The sequence below is a fragment of the Perca flavescens genome, chromosome 20 (assembly GCF_004354835.1).
Source record: "Perca flavescens isolate YP-PL-M2 chromosome 20, PFLA_1.0, whole genome shotgun sequence".
NCBI classification, from domain to species: Eukaryota; Metazoa; Chordata; class Actinopteri; order Perciformes; family Percidae; genus Perca; species Perca flavescens.
This window is the reverse complement of record NC_041350.1, coordinates 6,460,407-6,487,497: the sequence shown is the minus strand read 5'-3', so window position 1 is coordinate 6,487,497 and position 27,091 is coordinate 6,460,407. Positions and strand designations below refer to the sequence as shown.

The 27,091-nt window shown below is 41.6% G+C and overlaps 1 protein-coding gene across 1 annotated transcript in view; it reads right to left on the bottom strand.

The window, feature by feature from the left end:
• Positions 1-27,091, bottom strand: part of myt1lb (myelin transcription factor 1-like, b) — a 119,396-nt gene that overhangs the window by 60,988 nt on the left and 31,317 nt on the right. The window contains exons 2-4 of the mRNA XM_028565968.1: positions 17,216-17,329; positions 7,262-7,307; positions 5,145-5,178 (exon numbers count right to left, since the gene is read on the bottom strand). Coding sequence (XP_028421769.1) covers positions 5,145-5,178; positions 7,262-7,307 — 80 coding nt within the window. The 5' untranslated portion in view covers positions 17,216-17,329. The remainder of the gene's footprint in view (positions 1-5,144; positions 5,179-7,261; positions 7,308-17,215; positions 17,330-27,091) is intronic.

Sequence of the window (27,091 nt, the reverse complement as noted above, 5' to 3'; positions counted from 1 at the left end):
CCTGTGCTGTCCTAGTTACATAAGACAGCTCTTTTTGTCTTTTGAAATTGGATTACTGCAGGAGGAGCCATTTATTTGCGGAAAGGGGGTTGGGGGCAATTTTTATCCCAGTGCCTCTACCATGCGGTCTCTGGCACAAAGCTACCCTCCCCTATTGAGCCCATACGCAGTACTTATGCACCCCAATAAACACGATTAGCATGGCAGACTGTAAATATGCAAATGACAAAAGAGATGTGGAAGGGAATGTTTATGCTGTGAGCTGTCTGTCTGGCACAGTCCCTCCCCCACCCCACCTTGCGTATGAAAACCATGATGATGTTTATTGAGATGGGGGTCTCTGTTAAAGCTACCTTTATTTTTTTTCCTTTCATAAAACAAATTCAACCATGTAATTGGGGCTTTGAATGGAATGGGATGCCTTCACTTTCCGTCTTTATTAATTGCTGTGGCTGCTTTCATCGCGCGCCGACACAGGGCAGTTGCCAGGACGCACGGGTGAACCTCTCTAAACTGCTTCTTCGCACGTGTCATCAAACCTGGACCTTGCGCTGAAATTGTTTCTATGTGAGGAATCCATGTCCTGTACCCTGAAAATACTGTAGGTGTACCAACAATACCAATTCAAAGAAACTCACAGAAGCTCATTGCTAAACGTACACTTCGGCCATACAGTATACAGACTTTGGTTACCTATTCTGAGGGTCTAGGAGTACTTTGCCAGTTCCATCTCTAAACTGCTGAAGATGTCTGATGCCAGGAGAGTCAGGCAACTCACTGCTATATCCGTGATGTGACCTGAAATCTAGAATGATTTACATATCATTTATGAGGGACTCAAATCAAATCAATGTGAAAACATCTGACGTGTCCGACATGTATACTCCAGCTCGACCGATACTGGATTTTTGAGGCCGATACCATTATTAAAACGGTTCGCCCACATTCCGGTCTGAAATTCCTTAATTAAAGGTCCCATGACATAGTGCTCTTTGGATGCTTTTATGTAGACCTTAGTGGTCCCCTAATACTGTATCTGAAGTCTCTTTTATATAGACCTTAGTGGTCCCCTAATACTGTATCTGAAGTCTCTTTTATATAGACCTTAGTGGTCCCCTAATACTGTATCTGAAGTCTCTTTTATATAGACCTTAGTGGTCCCCTAATACTGTATCTGAAGTCTCTTTTATATAGACCTTAGTTCAGTGGCTTGTTTGAATTTGGTTGACCAATCACAACAGAGTGGGCCAGCTGACCAATCAGAGTGGACTGGGCTTTTCAGGAAGGCGGGCTAAGATCTCAGACAGAGTGTTTCAGGTGGAGTCGCTGTAGCAATGGGCAGTATGAGAAACACAGTATGTTTTTTGAACATCAAACAAATTCTAGTAGACCCCAAGAGTACAAATATGACGCTGAAAAGGAGAATAATAGGGGCTCTTTAATAGCATTTCTGGCATCATAGGTTCTTAACTGCTAAACTAAAAGAAAACAGTAACTTGCATTATAAAAAAATAGTCCATTTATGGGTCGGGATCCAGCTGTAAAAAAAAAAAAAAAAAAAAAAAATACACAAGCATAACAGCAACAGCGTATCTGACGCAGCCCAGGCTGCTCCATGCAAAGTCAAGCGTGTTCGTCCTGAAGACTATCAGCTCTCCGGGGAGAAAGGCCATGGAGCAGCATTATCGACATTATAGACGCCTCAGCCTGGAGATAGGCTTCACATCGATCCCCTGATTAATTACTATCTGCAGGCAGCAGCAGAGTGAGGGGGAGAGAGAGAGAAAGAGAAAATGGTAAGAGAGGGGGGTTAGAATGACAGAAAATGGGGAATGGGGTGGAAAGAGTGAAAGTGGAGGGGGATGAAGGATTGAGGAGAGAGAGAAGCGAGAGTACACCTTGTACAATCTATGAATATCAGCTAAAGGCTACACAGTAATCTTCCAGGTGGAATAATATTGTATTGATATATAGGTAGGCAGGAACCCTTATCTTAGCTGCAACCACCCCCTACCATACAGCCAAGGACAAAATGAAATTCACACATTACTGGGGTGGAAACAACTTGCAAAGACAAGTAGAGGACACTGAAATAGCCACCATTGAATTCCAAAACAGGTTATACTTTACTGCAAGCAAATAATAGTGAAAATAAATAAATATGTGTATGTTAAAACCATTCTAGCCTCTCTGTACATGGCTAACCTAACCTAGTCAGAACTGGAACTGCTGTGTGCAGGCGGGCTGAGTGGCTAACGTTAATGAACTCCAGTTAGATCCTTTGGGCTACAATCCTCATCCCCCCCAAGAGACTGTTGCACTGTGTGGAACATAAGTCAATAAGCCTGTATAAGGTCTCTAATAAGGCCAATGCTTAGGAGTGGCTGCTACATTTGAGTGGCAACAAAGCTATTTTTGAAATAATTGCATTTTTTGCTGAGTCATTGTGCACAGAGCGATGTAGGATACCTATACATTTGTACTTGATCATGAGACGATACAATAAACGGTAGCTAGTTTAGGTGAAAAATCTGTCAGGACTGACAAGCTGAGCACATCTGTCAAGCCGAGCAAGCGGTCATGCCTCTCAACCATAAAAGGGCCCCTCATAACCTTAGGCCACTGGTCTCCCTCATTTATTTTTGATGCTCCAATGCTGGGGTTGGGTATCAAACTCTGTACTTTTTTGGCTACCAACCGAACCCGGGGGTTGGGGGGGGGCGATCATGGAAGGCTTGTATCATGTGGACGCGCTGACATTTTTGTTGTCATTCCTTAGAATTCCTCATGGGGGAGACAGAAACTAGGCACTGTAGCTTTAACTGCTGACCCCTGTGATTGGCACTTTGACTGACAGTACTGTCAGAAGGCATGCAGGAGGGACGCTAGGATGATATTACTTAACTGTGACCAGGATGCAAAAAAATGTATTGGTTTGTAAATCTGATATCTTCACATCACAGATGATCAACAAATGCCAGACTAGTGCTGGCAAAAAAAAAATGAACAACAATCTTTGCTACTGAGACTTTTGTCGAGTTCAGCATGTACCAGGATGGCTTCCAGGAAGTAGCCACTGCCTCCCACTCTGAGCGTGACAAAGGCTCTTGCCTTCTTCAGCCTACTCAGCTTTTATGTCTTGGAAATGGAGGCACCCAAACCTTAAACAGTGTTACAAACTCACTCGTATATTGTGTAACGAAGTTAAGCTTTCAGCAGTGCAGGTGGGCTGCTGATACCAGCCCTCGTACATAATAGCTGCCCTCGACACTTCCCGTACGTATCAAACTTGGTCCGAAGAATACCGATGAGACCAATTAAAGGCTTCGGGGCTCGCCAGAAACTATTAGCAAAAACATTTAGCCGATATTGTCATGTTTTATTGCCTTTTTTGTGAGGGGTGCCACACGATACAATATCATTACGATACTAATGTCACAATCCCATATTATTGCAATTTTAAACATATTGCAATATTGTGCGATATATTGCAATTTATTACCAACTTCAAATTTTTCCCAATTTCAAATGATGTCCCCCAAAAGAAAACTTTGTCAAGATAACTAAAGAGATACATTTCTCTGTTTGTTCATATCACTTCAATTTTATTGCTGCAAAATGGGATTGTCAAGCAGACAAACTGACCAACACATATAAAAGTAGATCGATACTTGGCGTGGTGTGTATCGATACAGTATTGCCACGGAAAATATTGCGAGACTATGTTGTATCGATTTTTTCCCCCACCACTATTTTTTTGTCAGACTCTCTTTTTGAGAAGTCAGTCTTCCTTTTTATTTTAGGTTGCTTTGCAGTGTAGACAGCTGTTGTCAACTCCGGAATAGGAACTTTCGTTCTGAAGGGCGTGCACGTGCATCTGCATTTGTGGAACAGCCAATAGGGACGTCCTGTCTCTGAAATGACCTGTGATTGGCCAAAGTCTAAAGTCCTCTAAAGCTTGAAAACGGAGCCAAGAAGAGGTGCAGAACCTAGTTTTCGCTCAGAACACTTACATTAAAATATGCTGAAAGGTTTTTATGGATTTTTTGCCAAATGACGCCAAATGAAAACCACCTACCCCTGCTTTAAAGCCTAAATAGAGTGTTAACTCTACATCGAGGAATCCCAACACTGAGACATGACATGTAGCCTGAGTTTATGTGCTGGACTGCAATGCAACTGGGCAGCAACCATGAACAATATCTTTCTCATAATTGTAGGGAATGTGTGTTGACTGCAAAAAAACATCAATAACGGTGATAATGTCGAGTACTTAGACAAATATTTAAAAAATCCAATGAATAAGTAAGCAGGAACCACATGCACATGACAAAATAAAATACAGAAGTCCAGTTAAGCTTATCCCCATAACTTTGCATTTCTAAAAAAGTGACAATAGCTCTTTAAAATACTAGGAAGAACATTTTCCAGTGACAGAAAAACCTTCAAATTTCAAATAAAGCTGTCTTCTACTTTCCACCCACTCAACTCACCCAACAAGAACTTTAGGAAAGTAGGCGTAGAAAGAGTGAAAGAGTTGTGCTGCATGGGCAATGAACTGATAATTGTCTATCATGCTAAATATACATAAGTAGTTGCAACTGTCTTATTTCATTTTTCATACGGTGGAATTGTATTAACTAGAGGGAAGAAAGAATGGGGCGCTCGTTGTTTCTGTTTTGCTGTTATCATCTTTTGTGACATTGAAGATGTCAAAAGAGAGGGACGGGGACAGTGTGAGGAATGAGGAGAGAGAAAGAAGACTATCCATACTGCAAGCATCTCTTTGTGTCTGAAGAAACGGAAACATAGAGAGGAGACGCAAGAGGGACCAAATAAAGAGCGAGAAAGAGAACGAACTGGCATCAGAGCACACTTTAGTGACCAGATGCTGACGTGAAGGCAGCGTTGGAACAGTGGAGGAAAGACTGGAATGTCTCTGGTTGGTAATAAGGTGACAGTTGACCCAGGCACTGTTTGACTGTCTGTACCTCAGCACTGAGACAACAGCAGGCCAATTTTATGTGTGTGTGTGTTTGTAACTCTCTAGCTATTTTCCGCCTGTCTGTGCATTTGTATTGCTTTGCGTGTGCGTGTGTGTGTGTGTGTGTATCAGTGCAATACACTTTTTCAATCCCACTGACCTGAAAAGCTCCGTTAATGCTGGATCCACAGGCACTAAGAGAGAGAAACAGAGAAAGAGAGAGAGATTATGAAACAGGACTGGCTTGTGGATGCTAAATCCACAGGCTCTTTGTACAACACATAAAAAGAAACCTGCTCAATAGTTGATTATTGTGACTGGTGATCTGTGTAGGTTTACCATGACATACATTAACACGTTAAGCTCAGTTAAATGCATACTGTAAATGCACTTGTGTATTTGTGTGAACAACTCAATTTAAATTAATTAATTTCAGAAAATATCTTTGCCTCATGTTGGTCATTTAGCGCTTCGAAAAGATCAGAAATCCAACCTGCAAAATGCATTTCTTTAAAAGAACAATTTCTTAATAGTGTGTAATCTAAAAGAGTTTATCTAAAATAGTATAAAACATGTACAGCCTATAGTGAACAACTGCTTATACAGTAGTTGTTTTTCAGTGTCATATATATATATATATATATATATATATATATATATATATATATATATATATATATATATATATATATATATATACATACACACACACACAACAAGAACTTTAAAAAAGAACATTTTTACAATTTTGTGTTGGATATCAACTTTTGCTGCTCTCTTTAGAGTAAACTAATGAATTCTCAGTCTCAAACGCGATTATGCGATCGCATAATTCAATGCATAATCAGCCAAAGTACGCATATTTATGCGGGGGGCGAATTGTTTCAAATACGCCGCAATTTCGCCGCATAAATTGCCGATTTCCGCGCAAAATATGTGGGGCTTGCATGATTTCATAATCCCCACATTTTCGTTGCAAAAAAGTCACATATATCTTAACAGAAAGTTGAAAAATGTTGCGTTTACTTCACACAAGAGCAGCAGTTTTCCCCTGTTGCCATGGGAACGTTATGAAGTGACGTAATTACGCGACGTGAACATCATCGAAAAGCAGGGTGTTGGGGAATCCCTTTTTTCCTCTTTTTCATCAAACCGTAGTTTTTGCAATTTCCCGCAATTTTTGCAAGTTCCCGCAATTTCATCGCATAAAATTGCATAAATATCCCGCATATTCCATCGCATTTTTAAAAAAAACATGCCGCATAATCGAGGATTTGAATTCTCGAATATAAAAGGAGTAGCGAATGAGTGAATGATGGAGTGATTTCCGACACTGCACCCTAAAGATGATTTCAGTGTCAGTCCTTCACTCACACATTTGTTCTCTCTTTGGCCGACAAGCAGAGGACACGTGTAACTCAATCAAACAAGGGCCTTGTGGCTACAGCCTTCACTACACCGTGTTTGATCCACTTGATGTCGGAACAATGGTCACCACCTCGTTCTTTGTTCGGTCAAAGATGTAAGATGCTTTCTAAAGTTTGGAGGAAATAAAATATACATTAAGAGGGTCCTTTAATTAAAACATGCTCACTTCTTTTTAGATGCTTTCAAACCTGTGAGGGGGGACACGGGGGGCTGGTAGGGAGTAAGATGAGTGCTGGGGAGCCTTTTCAATGTTTCTTTTAGTTTTCTGTTGCTGTATAAAGGGCAAGCGCATAATGACTAGTCATCCAATGCCTCCAAAGGATAAAAGAAAGCCAATGTTCTGATGAGCACATCTGGTCTGATGTTTTTCACTGTACACAGGCAGGCAAATAATAGCCATAGCGATTTATTTTATTGTGTTTGAGTTTGTTAGGGTTTTACCCCCAGGTTTATCAGCTAAAACTGAGTCACCTGTTTGTTTTTTTAAAGTTCCATTATTTGTTTCCACTTTGGACTATTTATCATTTTGTAGGATTAGATGTCACCGTGGGAGATCTTTCATTTTGAAAAAAGCTCTTAAAATGTGGACTTCTTGATTCTGTTTCTGTAAGATATATAAAAATAGACAGAGGGAGAGAGGGAGAGAGAGAGAGAGAGAGAGAGCAGTGAGAAGAGGCAACTCAACTGTGACAGTCTGGGATTTGTGCAGTGGTGTGTGTACAGTATATGTGTGTGCTTGTGTCTGTGCATGTCTGTGTGTGTGTTTGTGTTGGGGGAGTGAAGGTGACCCTGAATGGCAGCGCCGCTCTGTGTGTGTGTGTGTGTGTGTGTGTGTGTCCGTCCAGATACCTTTGGAGCGTGTTCGATGGCGCTTATCGTCTGCATCCACCTCCATCTGCAGAGAAGGCACAAACAAGCTGTTAAACACACAACAGACGATGATCTTTAATTTGGATACATGTTCCTTCACATTCAGGGTGCTTTTCCCCTCCTTGTCAAACATGCAAATCACACCTGATGTTTGGAACACTTAGATGTAACACTTTGTGTACTGTACTGTCTATGACAGACTTTTGGATACCGGTTATCTTTAATCATTGCTGAGTAGATGAGAACTAACGTAGAAAAACTCTCGGCCCAAACAGCTGTCCTGCTGAATTTATATGAATGTATTTATACAAAATGATCTCTTTAATCAAAAGGCAATATTTGGTGTAGCACTGGTTATAAAGTCAGAAGTGTACTCAGTATTTCAGGAAATATCTCAAACAAATTATGCAAAGACTCATATTTGGCCAAGACAGATCAACTAATGAATTAGTTAGTGAATTAAGAAAGACAAAATCTCCTAAAAAAAAAAAAAAAAAGACGTTTTTAGGAGTAATCATATATTCCATTTTTAGAATGGATATAAATTCACATTTTGAAATGACGCCAAACATAATTTTGGAAGTATTCATTTCTCATTGTCTCCATCTATCCACCTATCCATCTCATCCATCTGTCCAACCATGTGTGACCGTCTATCATGCTACATTTACTTTGCTACATTTTGGTTTAAAAAACAAACATCTTTTGCTACATTTACACCTCGGGTTCACACTGCTCTGGCGTTACACAACCCCCTAAAACGGGAGACATTTGAAAACACTTCTGACCCTATTTTGGTTTGGAATCTGCAGGGTAGGGTTGCAGTCTCAACGGTCGCAAACAAAGGGGAGCGTGCCTATGTTCCCACATTTCTAAGATATTTTTCAAAATTAGGCCCTATGTTCCCACATTTCCTTTTTCATAAATTTGTTTCAGATTGTATCCCCCTAATCCTAAATAATGTTGTGGAAAGATTAAATTGAAGGGAAATGTAGGAACAGAGACCTTATTTTGAAAATGTCCTAGAAATGTGGAGACATAGGGCTTAATTTTCAGCGAAAAAAGAATTCTTAGAAATGTGGGAACATAGGGCTGTGGGACCATTGGTCTGTGGGAACATAGGGCTGTGGGACCATTGGGCTGTGGGACCATAGGGCTGTGGGACCATAGGGCTGTGTGAACATAGGGCTGTGGGAACATAGGGCTGTGGGACCATAGGGCTGTGGGAACATAGGGCTGTGGGAACATAGGGCTGTGGGAACATAGGGCTGTGGGACCATTGGGCTGTAGGACCATTGGGCTGTGGGAACATAGGGCTGTGGGAACATAGGGCTGTGGGACCATAGGGCTGTGGGACCATAGGGCTGTGGGACCATTGGGCTGTGGGACCATTGGGCTGTGGGACCATAGGGCTGTGGGAACATAGGGCTGTGGGACCATTGTGCTGTAGGACCATTGGGCTGTGGGAACATAGGGCTGTGGGAACATAGGGCTGTGGGAACATAGGGCTGTGGGAACATAGGGCTGTGGGACCATTGTGCTGTGGGACCATAGGGCTGTGGGACCATTGGGCTGACCCCAAACAAGACCTTTGGCAACACCGACACTGACGCCAATGTTTCGCCGCCTGATTGGGTCATGAGTCATGAGTCATGAGGTCTTGTTGTCCAAGACTAAGATACTAACGTCACCATGGCAACTACCAGCAACGGGCGGCGTATGCTTCCTGTTTACCCTGGCATGCGCATGCCCAGTATACGAGAATGTTGATGAGATCTGCGGTCCGGGTGTGTTCGTTCTTCTGCTGGAGCTAGAAACACGTGTGCACGGAGACCGCTTTTGGCTCAAAATGGCGCTTGAAGAGCAAAACGTAGCAATGTTAATGCAGCCTCAGTCGCGTAACAGATGTACTGCAGACATTACACCATCAAACGTTAATTGCATGGTTTCCATTGATGCTGTCTCCTTCTCAGTAATCAGGCCTTCCAAGCTCTTCATATGCCAGAGTAAGCATTCTCCTCCCTCCCACCTCTCTTTAATGTCAGACCAACGTATCGGTCTAAAGGTAGGTCTACCTCCTCACCAACACATCTTAAATCATTGAGGAGGCTGAACGTTGCTCTGTTATTTCCAAATGTCCCTAAATATTCATGCTTGCTGGGTTTGGACTATGACGGGGGCCGTGGCCCTGTTTGAATGTCTCTTTTCATTAAACATGATTTATTAACACCACACTTACAGTACTGTAGAAGCCCCTCAGCCCTAACGGTGTGTTTCTTTATGAATGCCCATAAATGTTTCAACGGGAGAAAAAAATCAAATGATGAAAGGCAAGGATACCTTGTAAATCTTATTACTGTAGCAAAGCAGGAAGGGGAAGGACCCAGAGTATTTTGGGGAGGGTGATCTAAACCAGGGGTGTAGTCCTTGATTCCGGACTCTGACTCGAGACGCAATTCTGTTGTCACGGACTTGTCTTGGATTCGTTGGTATTGGGACTCGGACTTGTCGCAGACTCAACAAATATTGTAGTTGGTCCCGATTGAGTCCAACACTATATGCTTTGGTTCTAAAGTAACTTCCTCCTTCAAAACAAAACCATTGATGAAGCGCGCTCGTCCAGAAAACAGGTATTCGTTTAAAGCTTTTGTACGTAACTTTTTGATATTAATGAACGTCCGTTACATTTAAGCCGTTGCCGAATGAGTTGATACAAAGCTAATTAAGACCATCAGCTCCACACAACTCTCTCTGGATTTCTCACTATGGCTATGTTCAGAAGATTGTGGCGACTTTCGCGGGCAGAAACTCAAGTGAAGATAACCTCTTCTGAAGAGTCTGTCATGTCTTTTTAATCCTCCGTGTCCTCCTTGGCTACAAGCAACTGCGTGGAGGAGGGGTGGGGGCACTGCGTAATAACAGAAGGCTTGTGTCATGTGGACACGCCGACAGTGTTGTTGTCATTACTTAGAATTCCTTATGGGGGCGACAGAAACTAGGCACTATAGCTTTAATTCAAAATCTATCTAGAACAGGCATAGAGATTGGTCGCCTGGTATACGCCGGGCTGCATCATATACCTCAATATGATTGAGGTATATATATATATATAAATAACCAAGGAATCCATCATTTTCACTTTGGCCACAGACACAATGTCAGCGATCACTTTGTATGAACTCTTCAGGACAAGTAATAAGATCAAGAAGTTTAATATTTTCAGTAAATAATATGGCCTTATTTGATGTGATAGTGTGTTACTCTGCACTTGCTTTTTGATTATTACAAATAATAAAGCAAAATGATCATCTTAATATAGAAGATCTCTGACATCAGGTAAGTAAGTGGTAAGTAAGGAAGAGGATTCTTTCTTTTCTGTCTCGGTATTGACTGTCTCTCATTTGGACTCTGTCTTGACTCGGTCTTGACTAGCCCTGGTCCTGGACTTTTCCTGGACTCGACAAAGGTGGACTTGACTACAGCCCTGATCTAAACCATCTAAATATAGAATATATATATATTGTACATAAAGGATTTACGTGGTTTAGGGCTGAAAAAAAAATCATAATCACGAGTATTTTGGTCAATACTGAAATCACGATTATTTACCACGATTACTCATGGACTATTGGATGTTGCGTATATTGACTTTAAAAAGTGGCAAAACAAATTAACAGAAATACTTCTCCCGTTTGAACTTTGATTTTTCTCATTCAGAACACAAGACAAAATACGAGTAAACTTGCAAAATGTAATGTGCAAAATAATTGTTTTTAGCGATTTTTGTGATTGTTAGGAGCCAAAAAAATCATAACCGCGAATAAAATTGTATTAATGGTTACCATGGCAATGGAAAATAAAATACTTCCTTGGGGAATAAAGGGAAGGAAAAAGGGAAATAACAATTCATGAATCCAGTTCTCTCCCCTCTCCTTTCAGGCATAGCGTGAGTGTGTACGCATGTAACCTTGAATTTTACTGAAGTAGTCATGTGAGCAAAGTGGAGTTAGTCCCCTCTCGCTGAGCATCTCTCATTGGTCTAATCGCTGCTCTTCTGTTTTATCTAAGCTTCTCTGGAACAATCTGCAGAACGAGCGGTAGGGACAACATGTGCAACCCACTGTGAAGTGGAAGAGAAATCATGTTGCATACATAGATTTTCTCACAGCACATGGAGTCTTCTATGTCGAAACAAGAGGGTGCAGACATGATAGCGCCCTGCCCTAAATGTCCGTGTGGTTACCTCTTTACACAAGAGCTCACTTGTGCCACACATTCAAATACACATAAAACATCAACAACAATTAATTCAATGCCTAATTTAATTTAAATCTAAGCTTCGAAATATTTAAGTTTTTCATTCTTTCTCTGTTTTAGTTACCGTGTTCTCATTGTTGCCGTTTCTGTGCTGAAATACCCAGTGATAGTCTCGCATTGCCAGATCTTCCTCCGGGTCTGGCTGTGTGGATACACAGCATTCCGGGATGGGAGAAAAACGTGCTCTGGTTTATTGGCATTTCTTTAAACCAATCACAATCGTCTTGGGCTAAGCGGCCGACAGATCCGTTTTTAAAGTCTCTGTCAAAAATATGGGTTTCTTTCAACGAAATTGCCCCAAAAATAACACGGATGGTTCAATATGCGAAACAGGCTGTAATTTATTAAATCAAATTTAATCAAATGTAGAATTTAATATGAATGAGGTTGACCAAGAATTGTGTAATTAGTTGGAATGAAGTTGGCTATGAAGATGTATCACAGAGTTGGGTAATCATTTATGCTTTATGAACGGGCAACACAGATATAGGACAATATAAGAAATTGCAATTGCAAATTTTTCATTTACATTCATTGAGTTATTGGCCAAAACGAGTCTACCTTGATTGTATCGCCCCCTAATTGGCCGATCTTCGCTTCACCCTACTAGAGTGAGCGGTTTTGAAAATGAAATGAATGAACAAGAGAAATAGTCTCAACCTGCTTGCAGAATGTTAAAAGAAACATCTGTGGACTAAGATATGAATGCATGTTTAGTTGAAGTGCGCACAGACACACACTAACAGTGCCTATCTGAAGCTGTCAGACTCTGTCCGAGGGCCTTGGTTTTGAAGCGAGGCCTGCATCTGCGCCCAACACAGCATCTCCAACAAAAGAATCCAAACAGCAGCAACAATAACGCCGGCAACGCTGTTATTGTTGTCGTCTCTGCTTAATTCCCCTCAAGGCTCCTTGTGAGCGTTGGACCCAGGAAGCATGCGCGCCTGCGCGGCTCACCATACGTTGGAGAGCCCCTCGTATTCTGTCTGTGGCTTTGTCTCTCTCTTATAGCAGCCCCGAAAAATGTCACGGCTGTAATGAAGGTTAGCGTGCTTATTGAGGATTAGGAGGAAGCCCACTCCTTCTCTGTCTGCGTCTCGATTAGACCCTGGATCAATGGCATTGTAGGGGCCTATAATGAATGAGATGAAGAACCACGGAGTCGCCAAAAGTTTAGGTTGGCTAGTTAAGCAAACACATATAATGAAGCAAAGTCCAATTCAGCTTGTTCTCCTATTTCTACAGCAATTTATATTATTTCAACAAGACTTCAAATTAATTGCACTTTAAAATTCACAACATTGCTGTCCAGTGAAAAAATTCTAATGATTTTTTAAAATTTTCAGATAAAGTGTGCCTTTTTGGGTTAAGAAAAATCTTCTATTTCATAAGATTAACCCTTGTGTTGTCCTCGGGTCAAATTTGGGTTCTGTTCAACCAAATTAAAACAACAACAAAATAACATGGATATACGTTATAAGGATACAACGTTCTTCACAAGTAAAATTACTCATTACTTTCTTTGAATTTTGGGCGTTTTATTCAATTTTATAGCATTTGAAAAACATTTTTTTTTAAATGGTTTCAAAACAGTATCCAGACTAAACTTTGACATAAACCAGTCTGTGATCCACTCAACATCCTCTGATCTTAACTATTACTCAAAATAAATCATTTCTGTTTTTGTTTTTTTTTTACTCAAAAATTAGGTATAATGTCATTAATTAGGTTTATTGACAGTGAATACAAAAAGTGCTTAAAAACTGACAAAATATATAAAAAAAAAAAAAAAAAAAAAACGTCAAAAGCATCAGAAAAAGGTCAGGGGGAAAAGCACCAAATGAAGTTCATTTTAAATTTTGATTTCATGGGATGAGAAGACAAAACAAGGGTTAATAAATCTTTTAAAAATAAACTGGATAACCTAAAAAAAAATGCATTGCCAAAAAGCTTTTCTTTGTGGAGATACATTTCTTTTTTTTTCATAGGACAAGGACAATAGAGTGGTTTAATGCCAATATATGCATGTTTTTATTTTTTATCATTTATTTCAAATATAATTTACATTATGATAATTCAAAATAATAATAATGTATATTATTCATTGCCACTAAATGTCTATTACAGAAGGTTTTTTTTCCTCCATGTTTTGTATTGTGCGTCCAAGAATTTTAATCCATGTGGTACATTATGCAACATATTTTGTGTAAGGTTTTTATCCAGAATACACAAGGTCTGGGATGAGATGGCCGCATGAAGGGAAGGCTGCATCCCATTTCAAATGCACAGCATCTTAGGCCATAAACACAAGTGTTTAATTCAGCACAAAAATAAAGTATCATACTAGACTGGCATCTTTTAAAAGCATATGCATATTGTGAAAGGAATGTGGATTTGATTCATCGTACGTTTATGGAAAAAGCAGCTGTCCAAATGCCAACCGTGTTTGTGTTGGTATTGATTGTACAGTCACTATTAAGACGAATGTAAATTCTCTTCCTTGAAATTAAAGTGGCTGTGCCTATTATTAGGTGTCTTCATCTTTACACAGGACACGGGAATGCCATCGGACACAGACAAATTGCATGCAGAAGAAGAAGAGGCTTTTTGCTGTTTGATAGAGAAGAATCGGTATGTTGCTGGGAATGAAACATTAATGTAATATGCACTGAGACATAGAACAAGCATTTTGTGTGCGCGTGTGTGTGCGTGCGTGCTTATCATTTTGGTGGTGGTGATGAGGGGGTGGGGTTACTTAGACATCTGTCACAACAATTCACATCGTTATCAGTTTCCCTTTGTTTTCACCTTGAAGTTTTGGGAGAATGCTTTTCAGGCATATGGCGCCCCCAACCCACTCTCTCCGCCACACACACACACACACACACACACACACACACACACACACACACACACACACACACACACACACACACACACACACACACACACACACACACACACACACACACACACACACACACACACACACACACACACACACCTACTCTCACATTTGGTTTTCTGTACGGTGGAGCGGTTGGAGCACACCAAAACTGCACCGGCACTATCAAATTTCACTGCAAATAGGTATTTACGCCATGCATCATCTAGTGACAGTAAACATGTGTGCCAAACCGATGTGCTGAATCTGAATTAGTGTGAAGGGCTGTGGAGGTAGCGTCTGAGCGTCTGGGCGCTGACAGTCAGAGTGAGAAGGAGAGCGAGAGTGATGGAGACAGAAGGAGAGACTAGAGGAGTGATACCTAACTAGTATGGGGGGAAAAAAAAGGCTTTGGCGGCTGGTGCAGCAGTGCAGGGCTCTGAAATGGTTAGATTGAAAATAGCTGTGAACAGAATACAATATGACAATTTATCAGCTGGTCCAGTGATGAGAGAAAGCTGTTAGTGTACAGGATGGGGAGGATTTGTGTTTGTTACCTGAATGACTCCTATACAGCCTGAGTGGATCATATGTAATACTTTTTCCTTCTTAAAATCTTGATTCTATTCAGGTGGACTGCCTTTTATCTAAAATATTTCATCATTGAAAACTGCATTGCTACTGCATTTATTGAGGGGGGGCAGGATAAATGAATCTGCTGTTGCATCAGGAGTCTTTGTTATATATATATATATATATATATATATATATATATATATATATATATATATATATATATATTTTATTTTTTTTTTTTTTTTTTTTTTTTTTGTGTACTCAGATTATCCCAAATGTTTCCAACAATTTTAAAACCCAGAGAAATCTGGAATTTCAATCAATGACACAGAGCAAGTCATTTGGTCGCCTGTCAATGGCGTCATATAACCTTTGACCTCTCTAGTTGCTCGAACTTGCGTCAAAACACGGGAAACGCTAGAAGATATGTTCGATAGTATGTGTAAATCATACGTCACAGAATCATGCTCAATAACAGCAATACAGCTTCTTTTTTCCATGCCACACAGCATCATTGTTTCATTGATTACATGCCACTTTGCAACACAGTAATACAGCAATTACCTTTTTTTTTAATCTAGTTTACTACAATCTGCTATGTTGACGGGTAGCTCATGCTAATGCTTGGTGGCTAAACCGTGAGGTAACACTGGAAGGTTACAACAACGTTCAACACACTCACAAAGTTATTTTTAGTATGATTGTTTTGACCTGGGTTAACAATGCTGGGCTAACCCATGATTAAATTCACCACTTAGCGTTAGCTGTAGTCGACAAATCTAATGTTAAGTTAGCCAGTTAGTGCACTCCGGTCCTTCTGCTTCACTCCCCGGCGCTTAAAGACTTCAGTCGGCATAAGAGCGGACACCAGCCCCAGGAACACATCCATAGTTAGCCCCCAGACAGCGACTACAGCAACCCGAACCCGGCCAGCACAAACCTCGGTGCTGGGTGCCAACTGCAATACCACAATGTTTAATGATCAGTTGGGGAACAGACCATATCGCCCCACAGGCACATGACATGAAATATATACTGTATAGTGGTATTGTGGTTTTAGCTGCTGGCTAATGTTAGTTTGCTCACTCGCTAACCCATCAGCCAAATTTTGTTTCCCACTATGGCCACGCCAAGACCCTCCCTTCAATAGCAGCTCGACTGGTTGGGGTTAGGCACTGACCTTGAATGGTTAAGGTTAGGATAGCCGATTGGTCAGGGGATAGGACCTGAACAAATCAGGCTACGTTACCTTGCGTAAGCATGGACGCCTGGCCAATAGTAATGATTGAATGACGGGTAAAAATATTGCAACCCATCAGCTACCACCATAAACAAAATGTAAATATTTATGTGGAAAATCTGCAGCTATTTCACGCAAATGACATGACATGAATCAACGTCACTAAACGGAACGTGATTGAAACTTAAATAGATGAACTCGTCTGTGAACGGATACGTTTTCATCGGCAACGGTGGTTAACGAGGAAGACAACAACTCCCATGATCCCACGCAAATTCACCATGCCATCAAAAGTCCGTGGTTACATCCATGGTTTCTATTGAGAGACCCCTAGTGGCAGAAAATTACATATTGTACGTTTAAAAACGGTTTTGCATTGGCTTACGTTTGAACCAGTTTTTTTTTTTTTTATTGAATAGGCCAATAAAAAGGTCAGTAAAAACAGCATGATCATATTTAACACACTGAAAAATGATTTGATATTACCAAACATGCAGGTCTTTAATTCCTTTCAGTTTGTAGTTAGTGCTATGAGCAGTGCTGTTGATCACGTGGCTGTCATTATGTTCTATGCTGTGTTTCTGTTTATATTTGTGCCGTGGATTTCCTAGGTGCCCATTTTACAAACCATGGAATTTTTAGGGAGATTGGATGGTGCAATAAGATCTTTATTCAAACTAAATATCGGAGGTATTTTCTGCTGAAAACTACTGAGGACATATTCAGCATTCATTCCTTTTACACACTGTGAAAGTGGACTCTCACCTCGAAAATGTATAAAACATAATGAAAAATGTGGCAATAGAAACTAGTACAATTCACATTTTTCAAGCAGGCCTGCATCAGAAGCAACTTGTGAACACGATAAAACACATTTGAACAGGTTTATGTGGAAAAACAGGATGTGGTACACCACCTGAAAGGGTTTGGGGTTGAGACAGCTGTTAGGTCCAGACGTCTGCTTCCACCGTGACCTACTGACTTTCAGCTGGAGAGGAACGGCTCACCACGTCTCCTCCAAACTCATTTTCTACATAGAGAGGAGAGAAGAAGACATGCTTGTTAAAAATCATTTCTACAACAATCACATACAGCCATTACTGGATCTGAAATGTCCTCTTCTCCATCGACTCTGAGCTCATGAATAGTCATATAGCATCAGCTATGCGGCACACGCCAAGCCGACGTTGATTTCCGCCATAACGACGGCCGCATGGCGTGTGCGAGGGGCTTGGCATCATGGGGTAATTAGCTAGATCTATCATCTTCTGCAGGAAGTGGGGACAAATATAGCTAATGATCCGTGCCTGCCTCCATGATTTCTCTCCTCAGCTCTCCATCCTTTGCTGGGTTAGAGGAGGAGAGGGGAGGGAGAGTGAAGTGGAAGGTGGGAGAGGAGCGAGTAAAGAAGCCGATGTCCTACTCTGTCAAAAAAATCTAAAATAACCGACAAAGAAAGTGATATAGACAGAAAGGAAAAGAGATGGAGGGGTGAATGAACATGTGCACTCAAACACTGCCTGTCTTTGTTTCTTTCCATCCGGTGCTGCTAATTGAGAGAATGTATGGGAGAGAACAGATGAGGTGTTGATGGTGTATAGGGACCATCACAAAGAATGAAGGCCCCCATAGGGAGCCTAACAGACGGCCCATCACTCTCTCTCTCTCTCGCTCACACACACACACACACACACACACACACACACACACACACACACACACCAGAGTGCCTGTTTGTGTGTTATGTAAAAGGAGCAGTGGTGGTTACATGCGTAAGCGGACTTTACTTTGAACCAGCAGGGGGTCTTTTTTACCCTTCATCACACACGCACAAACCTCTGTTTCCCTTCTCCTTTTTTGTCCACTTCCTTTGTAGTGTGAATCTTAAACATGGCCAAGCTGGAAACAGTTTAAATGAATTGTAAGGGGATGGCGCAAACAAAGGGCCACTCAAACTACACTTTTGTTGTTGTTTTTTTACGACTATGGTCCTGCTGTTTTTTGTCTTTGAAATCGGCGTCAGAAGCTGGTTTGTATTTGATTACAGCCACCGGTGTGCCCTTAAAGCATTTTCTTTCAGAAAACAATTGCGGTAAAACAAGTGCTTTGGGGCAAGGATAGCTAGCACACTGTGCACGTACAAACGTATAACTTCAGAGAAAGAAGTTTGGTGGGAACACTCCTATGGTTTCTCACTGTACTTAGAAAAAAATCCAACGTAGGTTTGAATGATTTTTGACATAATTCCCTCTGCTTTCACCATAAACAAACACACACACACACACACACACACACACACACACACACACACACACACACACACACACACACACACACACACACACACACACACACACACACACACACTAGTGGTGCACGATATATCGGCCGCCGATATAATATCGGCCGATATGGTCATTTTTTTACACATCGGTATCGTTCCGATGTCAAAATAGGGCCGATGAATAGAGCCGATGTGAATCATTCCTGTGTATTTGACGTGTGTAGGCTTAGATGTGAGTGTGTGAGAATTTAGATTTAAATCTGACCTGTGGAGGGCAGTAATACGCTTAACAGCGTCTATACTGCTGAAATCAGAAGAAGAAGAAGAAGAAGAAAAAGTGTGGGCGGGGATGTTGGTTTTTGCAGACGGAATCTGCGGCGAAGTGGGACACTGGAAACTTTAGTAGACCACCGGCTCTCGGTGGGCGGGGGAGAGATGAATGTTCGGAAGTAAGAGGTTGCTGCGGCCCGCCGTACAGGTTAGTTTGACCAGCGGGCAGCAGCGGCGGCCGGAGTGGGCAGTAGCGGCGGCGATCATGGGGGGACATTCTCAGCGGTGAAACGCAAACGGGGGCTGGAACTAGCTAGGTGGAAATCTAACGCTAGCCAGCCACCTGTTCCATCGATCCTGTTTGCAAGTGTCTGCTCATTAGACAACAAACTGGAGTACATCCAACTTCAACGAAACTCCAATCGCGAGTTCAGAGACTACTGTGTTTTTCTTGTTGTGGAAACATGTCGCCGGGTAAGAGTGGAGATTTTGTTAACACGGACTTGTGCAGAAATTAGCTGCTTGTATCCAACTAAATGCTAACTGCTGGGGAAGTTTGTGACTAGTAAATGCCGACCGTTCTACATTTCACGCAAATTTACAACTGTGTTTATAATCTGCTACATGTAGCTATTGCACACACACGTAAAGTTCAGCTAATGCATACTAGCATTAGCGCTTGGTTGACTGTAAACACCGGTTTCGTATGTCGTTTTTATATATTTTAAATGTGTAACCATTACAGCCACGGTGAAATGTTGTTTCGTGTATATGGTTGAAATGACAATAAAACACATTTGGGTTGAGTTGAATGTTGCCTCACTGTCGGTCTGTAGGTGGATGTGGCTTGGGAGTAGAGTCTAAGCAGCGAAGCAAGTGCATTCTGGGATTTGGTGTCTTTCATCCATATGAGCAAAAACGCATTTTATGGCTTATCTCGGCCTAGAAGGCACCAATTTCTATAATTTCAAGGGTTAGGCCTAACCTTTAAGTACTTGGCAGTTACTGTACTTCCAGTTCAGACTGCAAAAGCCAGTGTCTGTTCAGTCCAGTTTGTTCTGGCTCCATTTTCACATTTTACCTCTTTCAATACTTTTGGCTTTGGCCATTTAAGGCCTACTACTGTACTTTAAAGTTTCAAACTGTTGTACAATGTTCACAGAATACAGTGACTTGTTCTCAAGTGAGTTAGATGTTTATTGTGAATACTCAGGTTTGGCTTATTCATAGTGTGAATTCAGGACACACTTGTATCCTTTTAAAAATGTATTTTTATATAAATATTTAGATTTTCTTCTGAAAATCTGATGACAGTCATATTTTGCACACAGGTAAAGGTGCCCAATATCAGTGATTTCTGAAAATAAATCACAAAAGTAAAAAAAATGCCTTTTGGAAAATAGTTCCTTATTTGATTATCATAAAAAATGTGTTCTATACAGAGATATCGGCATCGGCCATAACAGCAATATTAATATTGGTTATCGGTATCGGCCACAATTTTCACATCGGTGCATCACTAACACACACACAGCCCATTGGTCATTATAATCAGAGTGTAAGTGATGGGTCTGTCCTCTGATGAAGGTCTTTATGTGGAGGCTGATGACAAATCACAGCTCTCTGACTCTTCATCAGGACACAGCCCACATTCCCCGCGTATATCTCTGTGTATCAGAAAAAGGGATGTGGGGGGGGGACAAGAAAGACAAATGAAAAATGTCAAATGGCAGGAGTCTAACTAGACAACAGGGAAAGCTACAATACAACAATACAGCACACTGTGGCACTGTATTTAATGTGTGTGCTTGTGAGTGGTATTCCAGTACTAGTCTGTCTAGTCTGCAGTTTCAGCACCAAGGACAGTGACAGACCGAGGGGAAGGAAGAATAGGCCTTCAACTGCAATTGATGCACACTCACACAATCTCAGGTCTTATACAATCGCGCGCACACACACACACACACACACACACACACACACACACACACACACACACACACACACACACACACACACACACACACACACACAGAATATATGACCAAGGACTTCTTCTCAGCTCAGACTCTTACAAGTGTGCGTGCATGTGCACGCGTGTGATATTCTCACATTCTATTACCTGGGGAATGATAGGGGACCATGCCTGCCCTTTACTGGGCTCCTATATCTATCAAAGCCAGGGTACACACTGTAAATAGCCTGGGAAGACAGGCTGCTGTGGCGCGCGCGCACGCGCACACACACACGCACACACACACACACACACACACACACACACACACACACACACACACACACACACACACACACAACGAAAACCCTATTGTATGGTTATGTACACTGCAGATTGGAAAGTGGGCTGTGATATCCGCTCCGACATTTTCTATGACACATACTGTACATGACAGGCATTTCAGACGGACACAAAACACACACAGAAAACTAAATCTCTCCCGTCATTTAAAGATAAACACATATGGCACATGAGGACAAGGGGCTCACACAAATAAGCGCATATTACAGGAGGGAGGCATGCTTTATTCATGTGATGTGTATGCACACAAACGCAGACACACACGTCTTTCTCCCAGGCTCTGAGAGTGACTGGGGCTGCCTGACCTACATTCTGGCAGATATGTATACATGCAGAGAGGAGATGAAATCTCACTCAGTATTGCTCTCCTTCTCTGTGTTCCATATCCTGTGTTGTTTTCGGCGCCTGTTCACTGCCTCTTGGACCCACACACACACACACACACACACACACACACACACACACACACACACACACACACACACACACACACACACACACACACACACACACACACACACACACACACACACACACACACACACACACACACACACACAAGGTGAAGTAGGGAATATGGTTTCTTGGCCTCGTGCTGCTGATGAAACTAGCATTGTCAGAATATGGCTACACGTTTTGCTGGATCTCAGACTAAAGTAAGAACAGGATCGCTGAATATCTGGTTTTTCCTCTGCTGTATATGGAAGATCTTTAAACTACCCTGTGTATGTAAATAAAACATTTGCCTAAAGTCCAAAAGCCACCTTCTCGTGGTAACAAAGGGTGAGGTGAGAGGAGAGGAGGGGAGTGATGGAATGCAAGTTGAGAACAAGGTAACTTGGCATTGAGCACCGAATATAATGTGTGCTTGTGTACAAATGTGTTTATTGGGTGATGGTCTGTTTGTTAGCTGGTCTGCTTAGCCAGAGAGCAGGAGATGGGATTGGTCTGATAATAAAGCCAGCTGGCAGCTTTATCTATTCTTCCTCAAACTGTTCTGTGGAAATCAATGCTTCCACTGGACTGGCCTGCAAACACAGACTCCGATAACAGATACGAAACAGTACACATATAATTTCTAACTTAAAGGATTCATTTTGACCCAAACCCTTGTATCTCCTATAAAAATAGGAACAGTTTCCATTTGTCCAGCTGTGCAGAGAACAGATCCATTGCCAAGCCAAGCTTCATACCCATATTTTGACTACTTTTTGTTACTTTAGCTGGCAGTCTGCTCAGAGCGCCTTGGAGTCCTATCCATGCCCAGACATCACAGAGGTTAGTAATTCGAAAGGGTTTCAGTCTATAAAAGAAAAAAAAACCTGATCCACTATATCCTTGAACTAAACCACCCCAACCCCCTAAATCCCACTGAGGCATTACACTGACCACACTGTCAAAACAGTGATACAGCAGAAACTAACAGGAGAAATCCCTGGACCCTGAATCTAGACAACTTTAATATTGCAGAATTTTTTCCCAACAAATCCTCTTGCAAGTTGAGAGAACAACAGAAATCATGTGAAATACAGTTTCCTAAAACAGTTGGGTGGTTTCCTTTTATGTTTTTTTACTGTATGTCAAAAATTCTTTTTTTATATCTTAATGGCATTATTCCTAATGACACATTGACAATATTACTCCCTACCACTGATGCTCTTCCTACTAGGACATCTTACAGCGCCGCGGTCAAACAGTTTCTCTGAGCATTTAAAGGGATGGTTCGGAGTAATTTCACCCTAGGGTCCTTTGCACCATGATCTTGAGCCACCCAACAAATATCAATGTCAAGAAATTCAGTGATTAGACTACAGTCCTCACATGCAGCAAGTGGTCTGGGTTTGCTTCTTTTCATTGTATCACACAATCTACTGTCATCCGTCTATCCTTCTCGTGTTGAAATCCGGTTATCTTATTGAGGGTTGTGGGGCTGGAGCCAGCTCACGCTGGGCTAGAGCTAGGTCCAGCCAGGATACATAGGCAGACAAACACAGAGCTAACCACGGAGCATCCTGAATTAAATCAACACATATCACATTTTAACTGTCGGCTGCTTCTTGTTACAACAACAACAACAAAAATGAATCTGCCTGTTGGTCTGAAACCCACAAGATATGGTGTGTCTGAGACACTGAGGTTGAAGGGTGAAGGAAGCTGTCAGGTAGTGAAGTGGACTGGCTCTTTATGACTTTCCTGACAAGTGAGCCAAGGTAAAAGCAGTTTTCTGACCCGCTTTACTCTTCAAGGACATAAGAGATGGAAGTGACTGTGTGCATGACCTGCTGAGCTTTACTGTATTTACACACACACACACACACACACACACACACACACATACACACACACACACACACACATTGACGCCTATTCAAGAAAGTAAAAAGAAATGCATACATACAATGCGCACTACCTCACCCCTCCCAGTGACAGACAGACAGACAGACAGACAGACAGACAGACAGACAGACAGACAGACAGACAGACAGACAGACAGACAGACAGACAGACAGACAGACAGACAGACAGACAGACAGACAGACAGACAGACAGACAGACAGACACACACACACACACACACACACACACACACACACACACACACACACACACACACACACACACACCTCTGCTTTCTCGAGGGAGGTGCCTCCTCTGTATGGGCAGAGACTGGAGGAAATAACATTGAGCAAACCACCGCCGCAATTACCCACAGTGGGGTAATCACCAGCACAATGCACTATGAGTTGGCTGCCTGGAAGAAAGCGTGAAATACTCAGGTGAGGAGAAAAACCAGACAGCAATCAGCCCAGCAGGAAGAGGAAGAGGAAGAGAGAGAGAGAGAGAGAGAGAGAGAGAGAGAGACGGAGAGAATGAGAGAGAGAGGAGAGCAAAGGGCCATTCCTTTAATTTTCAAGGGAGAGCCAGGGCCTTAATTACTTGATGAGTCTCCTTCTCTCTAGTTCTCTCTCTGTGGCTGTAAAAAAGTGTGTGTGTGTGTGTGTGTGTGCGCGCGTGTGTGGCCCATTATCAGACTGGGAAGACTCCAATCACCTCTCAGCTCAGATAGCGAGTGAAGGGAACAACATTGCAGTGAGCGAGAGAGCAAGAGAGAAAGGGGAGGTGGGGGTGGGGGGTAGTGGGGGGGTTGATTTACGCCTTTAGAAGTGTTAACACCATCTCTCATCCCCAGCAGCTGTAGAACACCAAGGTTGAGGAGTGAGACAGCCAAGACTTGAAATAGCCACAGGAAAACACAGAGCTGTACGACACCTCCACCTATCGAAAGCTACACTATTCATGCTACTGCTGTACATGATGCCACGGGGGAGTGTTCAACATTCTCTTTAAGCTTGTAGTACGGGGATCTGCAGTATATCCGGGCCTCTAAAGGGCAAGCATTTCTTTCTTGCATTTGTGAATGACAATTAGAGAGAGCGAAAATGACAAATTATTTAACAATTGACTCCGAATTCTGTCACTCGATAAAGGTTCATGAACCAATTAAAACTACTGCTGCCTAATGTAGCAACCATGTGATATGGGTGACATTTCATACAACCATTGGTTGCTTTTAGTACAAAACATTTAGGTGGTGAGCTTTATTTTTAACCAGCACCGACTACTGCTTTCGCTGCCCAGAATGGCCAAAGTTTTCGACTTCTATATTCGCAGTAGCTAATTAAGGTTAATTTTGTGATTGACTTAACAAAAGACAAAATGGAAACTGTTTGAGCAATGTGCTTTCTGCGAGCCAGAAACGCCGTTGATATTAGCCCCACTTTGTGCTTCTCATGTTTTGCTGTTACATTTGAGTCACAAACCGAAATATTTAATAAGGGATTCAAATGAATTCAGGTACTGTTAGATTTAAACTCAGATTACAATCCAACATATACTGGATTTTGAGGCTGATAATAACACTTGAAAGTTGAAAGAAATCAGTTAATATTTTGGCAGATCATTTTTAACATTAACACATACCATACCTTTGTATTTGGTTATTGTGAACCAAGACATGCACTGAGCAGAATTTGCATTTTACAGTTGAAAAATAAAAAAGGTATATAATGGCATCTTGTTACTTATCGGCTAGCCTCGCATTGCCAGACCTTGCTCCACAGCGCTGCGGAGGAGGGTCTGGCGAGTCCACACAGCATTCCGGGATGGGAGAAAAACATGCTGTGGTTCATTGGTATTTCTTTAAACCAATCACAATCGTCTTGGGCGGAGCTGAGCGCCCTAAGGAGCAACGGCGCCTCTGCAAAATAGTCTTGGGGAAGGAACTTGTTTTGGTGGAACGTCTACGTTCAAAGGTTGTTTTAGACGTGCAACAGAAAACTCAGATTGGACAGATAGTCTAGCTAACTGTCTAGATTTACCCTGCAGAGATCTGAGGAGCAGTTAACCATAGTCCTCATAAATCTACCAGAGTTTACAGACAACGAAGCAATCCTGGAAGTGGAACATCGTGGATATAGAATACTTATCAGCCAACATACACACGGTTTATTAAATGCTATCAAACCCCAAACCAACTAGCAAAGCCTCAAAAGAATTAGCAGGCTTTAATCTAATCTCTTCAAAAGAAATTACATTTACTGAACCAAAGACTTTTGTCTGTACACCTAAAACATTTTAATCAAGGGGCACAAGTGTCCATAAAACACGTTAACCCTAATGTCTAAGAATTCATCAGACCGAACAATAATAACATAGCATCTCCTCTGTCATCACTCATTGCTCCACTTGTCCTCGGAAATTTCGATATAAGCAGATCTGAATGTTTTGCTGGCAAATGATATTAGATCCTGGGCGTTTGGTTAGTGAACTGATACCCCTGCATGTAGCCGTCTGTCAATGAAGGCTGAATGCTTAAAACAGCGAAGGCATATACAATCGTTCCTCACTAGACAGACAAGGGGGGGTGGATCAATCCGGAGAGCCAGTTTGTAGTATCTATACAGCAAAAAGGATGGCGAAGCGTCTTTGAAGGTTAGCTGTCTTTTAGCACATCAGATAGCAGTTTAACCCCAAGCTATGATAAACTATGTTGTGTTGGAGTGCCCTGCCCCAGCTAATGAAATAGCTCCTTTTGTGTTGCTACTGTAGGGTGACCAGATTTCCGGGAGCTGAAACCGGGACACTGCGTCTGACCGTAGTGCTTGTGCACGCGCACACGCTTTTTAACGTGAACATCTGCCAGCCGAGGTCAGACATAGACAGTAACTTCATTATTTTGATCATAGGCTCCTCATCTAATAATAAATGTTTTTGGGTTTTTTTTCGGTAAAATTAACAAAATTGCAGCAACAGCCTTTTTTAGTTCAGAATGAGATTTATGTTGAGACTTTTCTAAAAAAGATTTTTGAAGTGTTATTTATTCCAATAACACCAAAAGAATTAAAATGATTGAAAATTTTGAGCATTAAACACTTCATTTCCTGCATTCTGGTGAATTTTTATGCACCTATTTCTACCTTTTTCTGAATCAATGTATGCTGCAAATATCGTTATGTAAAGAGAAAAATAGATTACAATCCAAATATAAAAACATAATGGAATATATTGAAGTAAGGCTAACAGGCATTATGTATTGCTTTCAAATATGTATTCTCCTTTGGATGGACTTTTCTAATTATAGCTGAGTCAGCACACATGTAGCCTAGGCATCATTTACTCCTCCCTCCTGTTTTGCTCTTTTGTTGTTAATGTAGGCCTATTAATAAACCCCTGGACTGTAATATCTCAGATGTGTTTGAGCAATGTCCAAAACTTTGTGCACATTCAAAATACAGTATATCTGTGTTCTTAGTCGTGATTTTGAGAAAAATAAAGTTATAATAGGCTATTACAAGAATAAAGTCACTATTTCAGAAATCTACCTGCACCATAGTCTGGTTTTACGTGATTGCTGTAGCTCT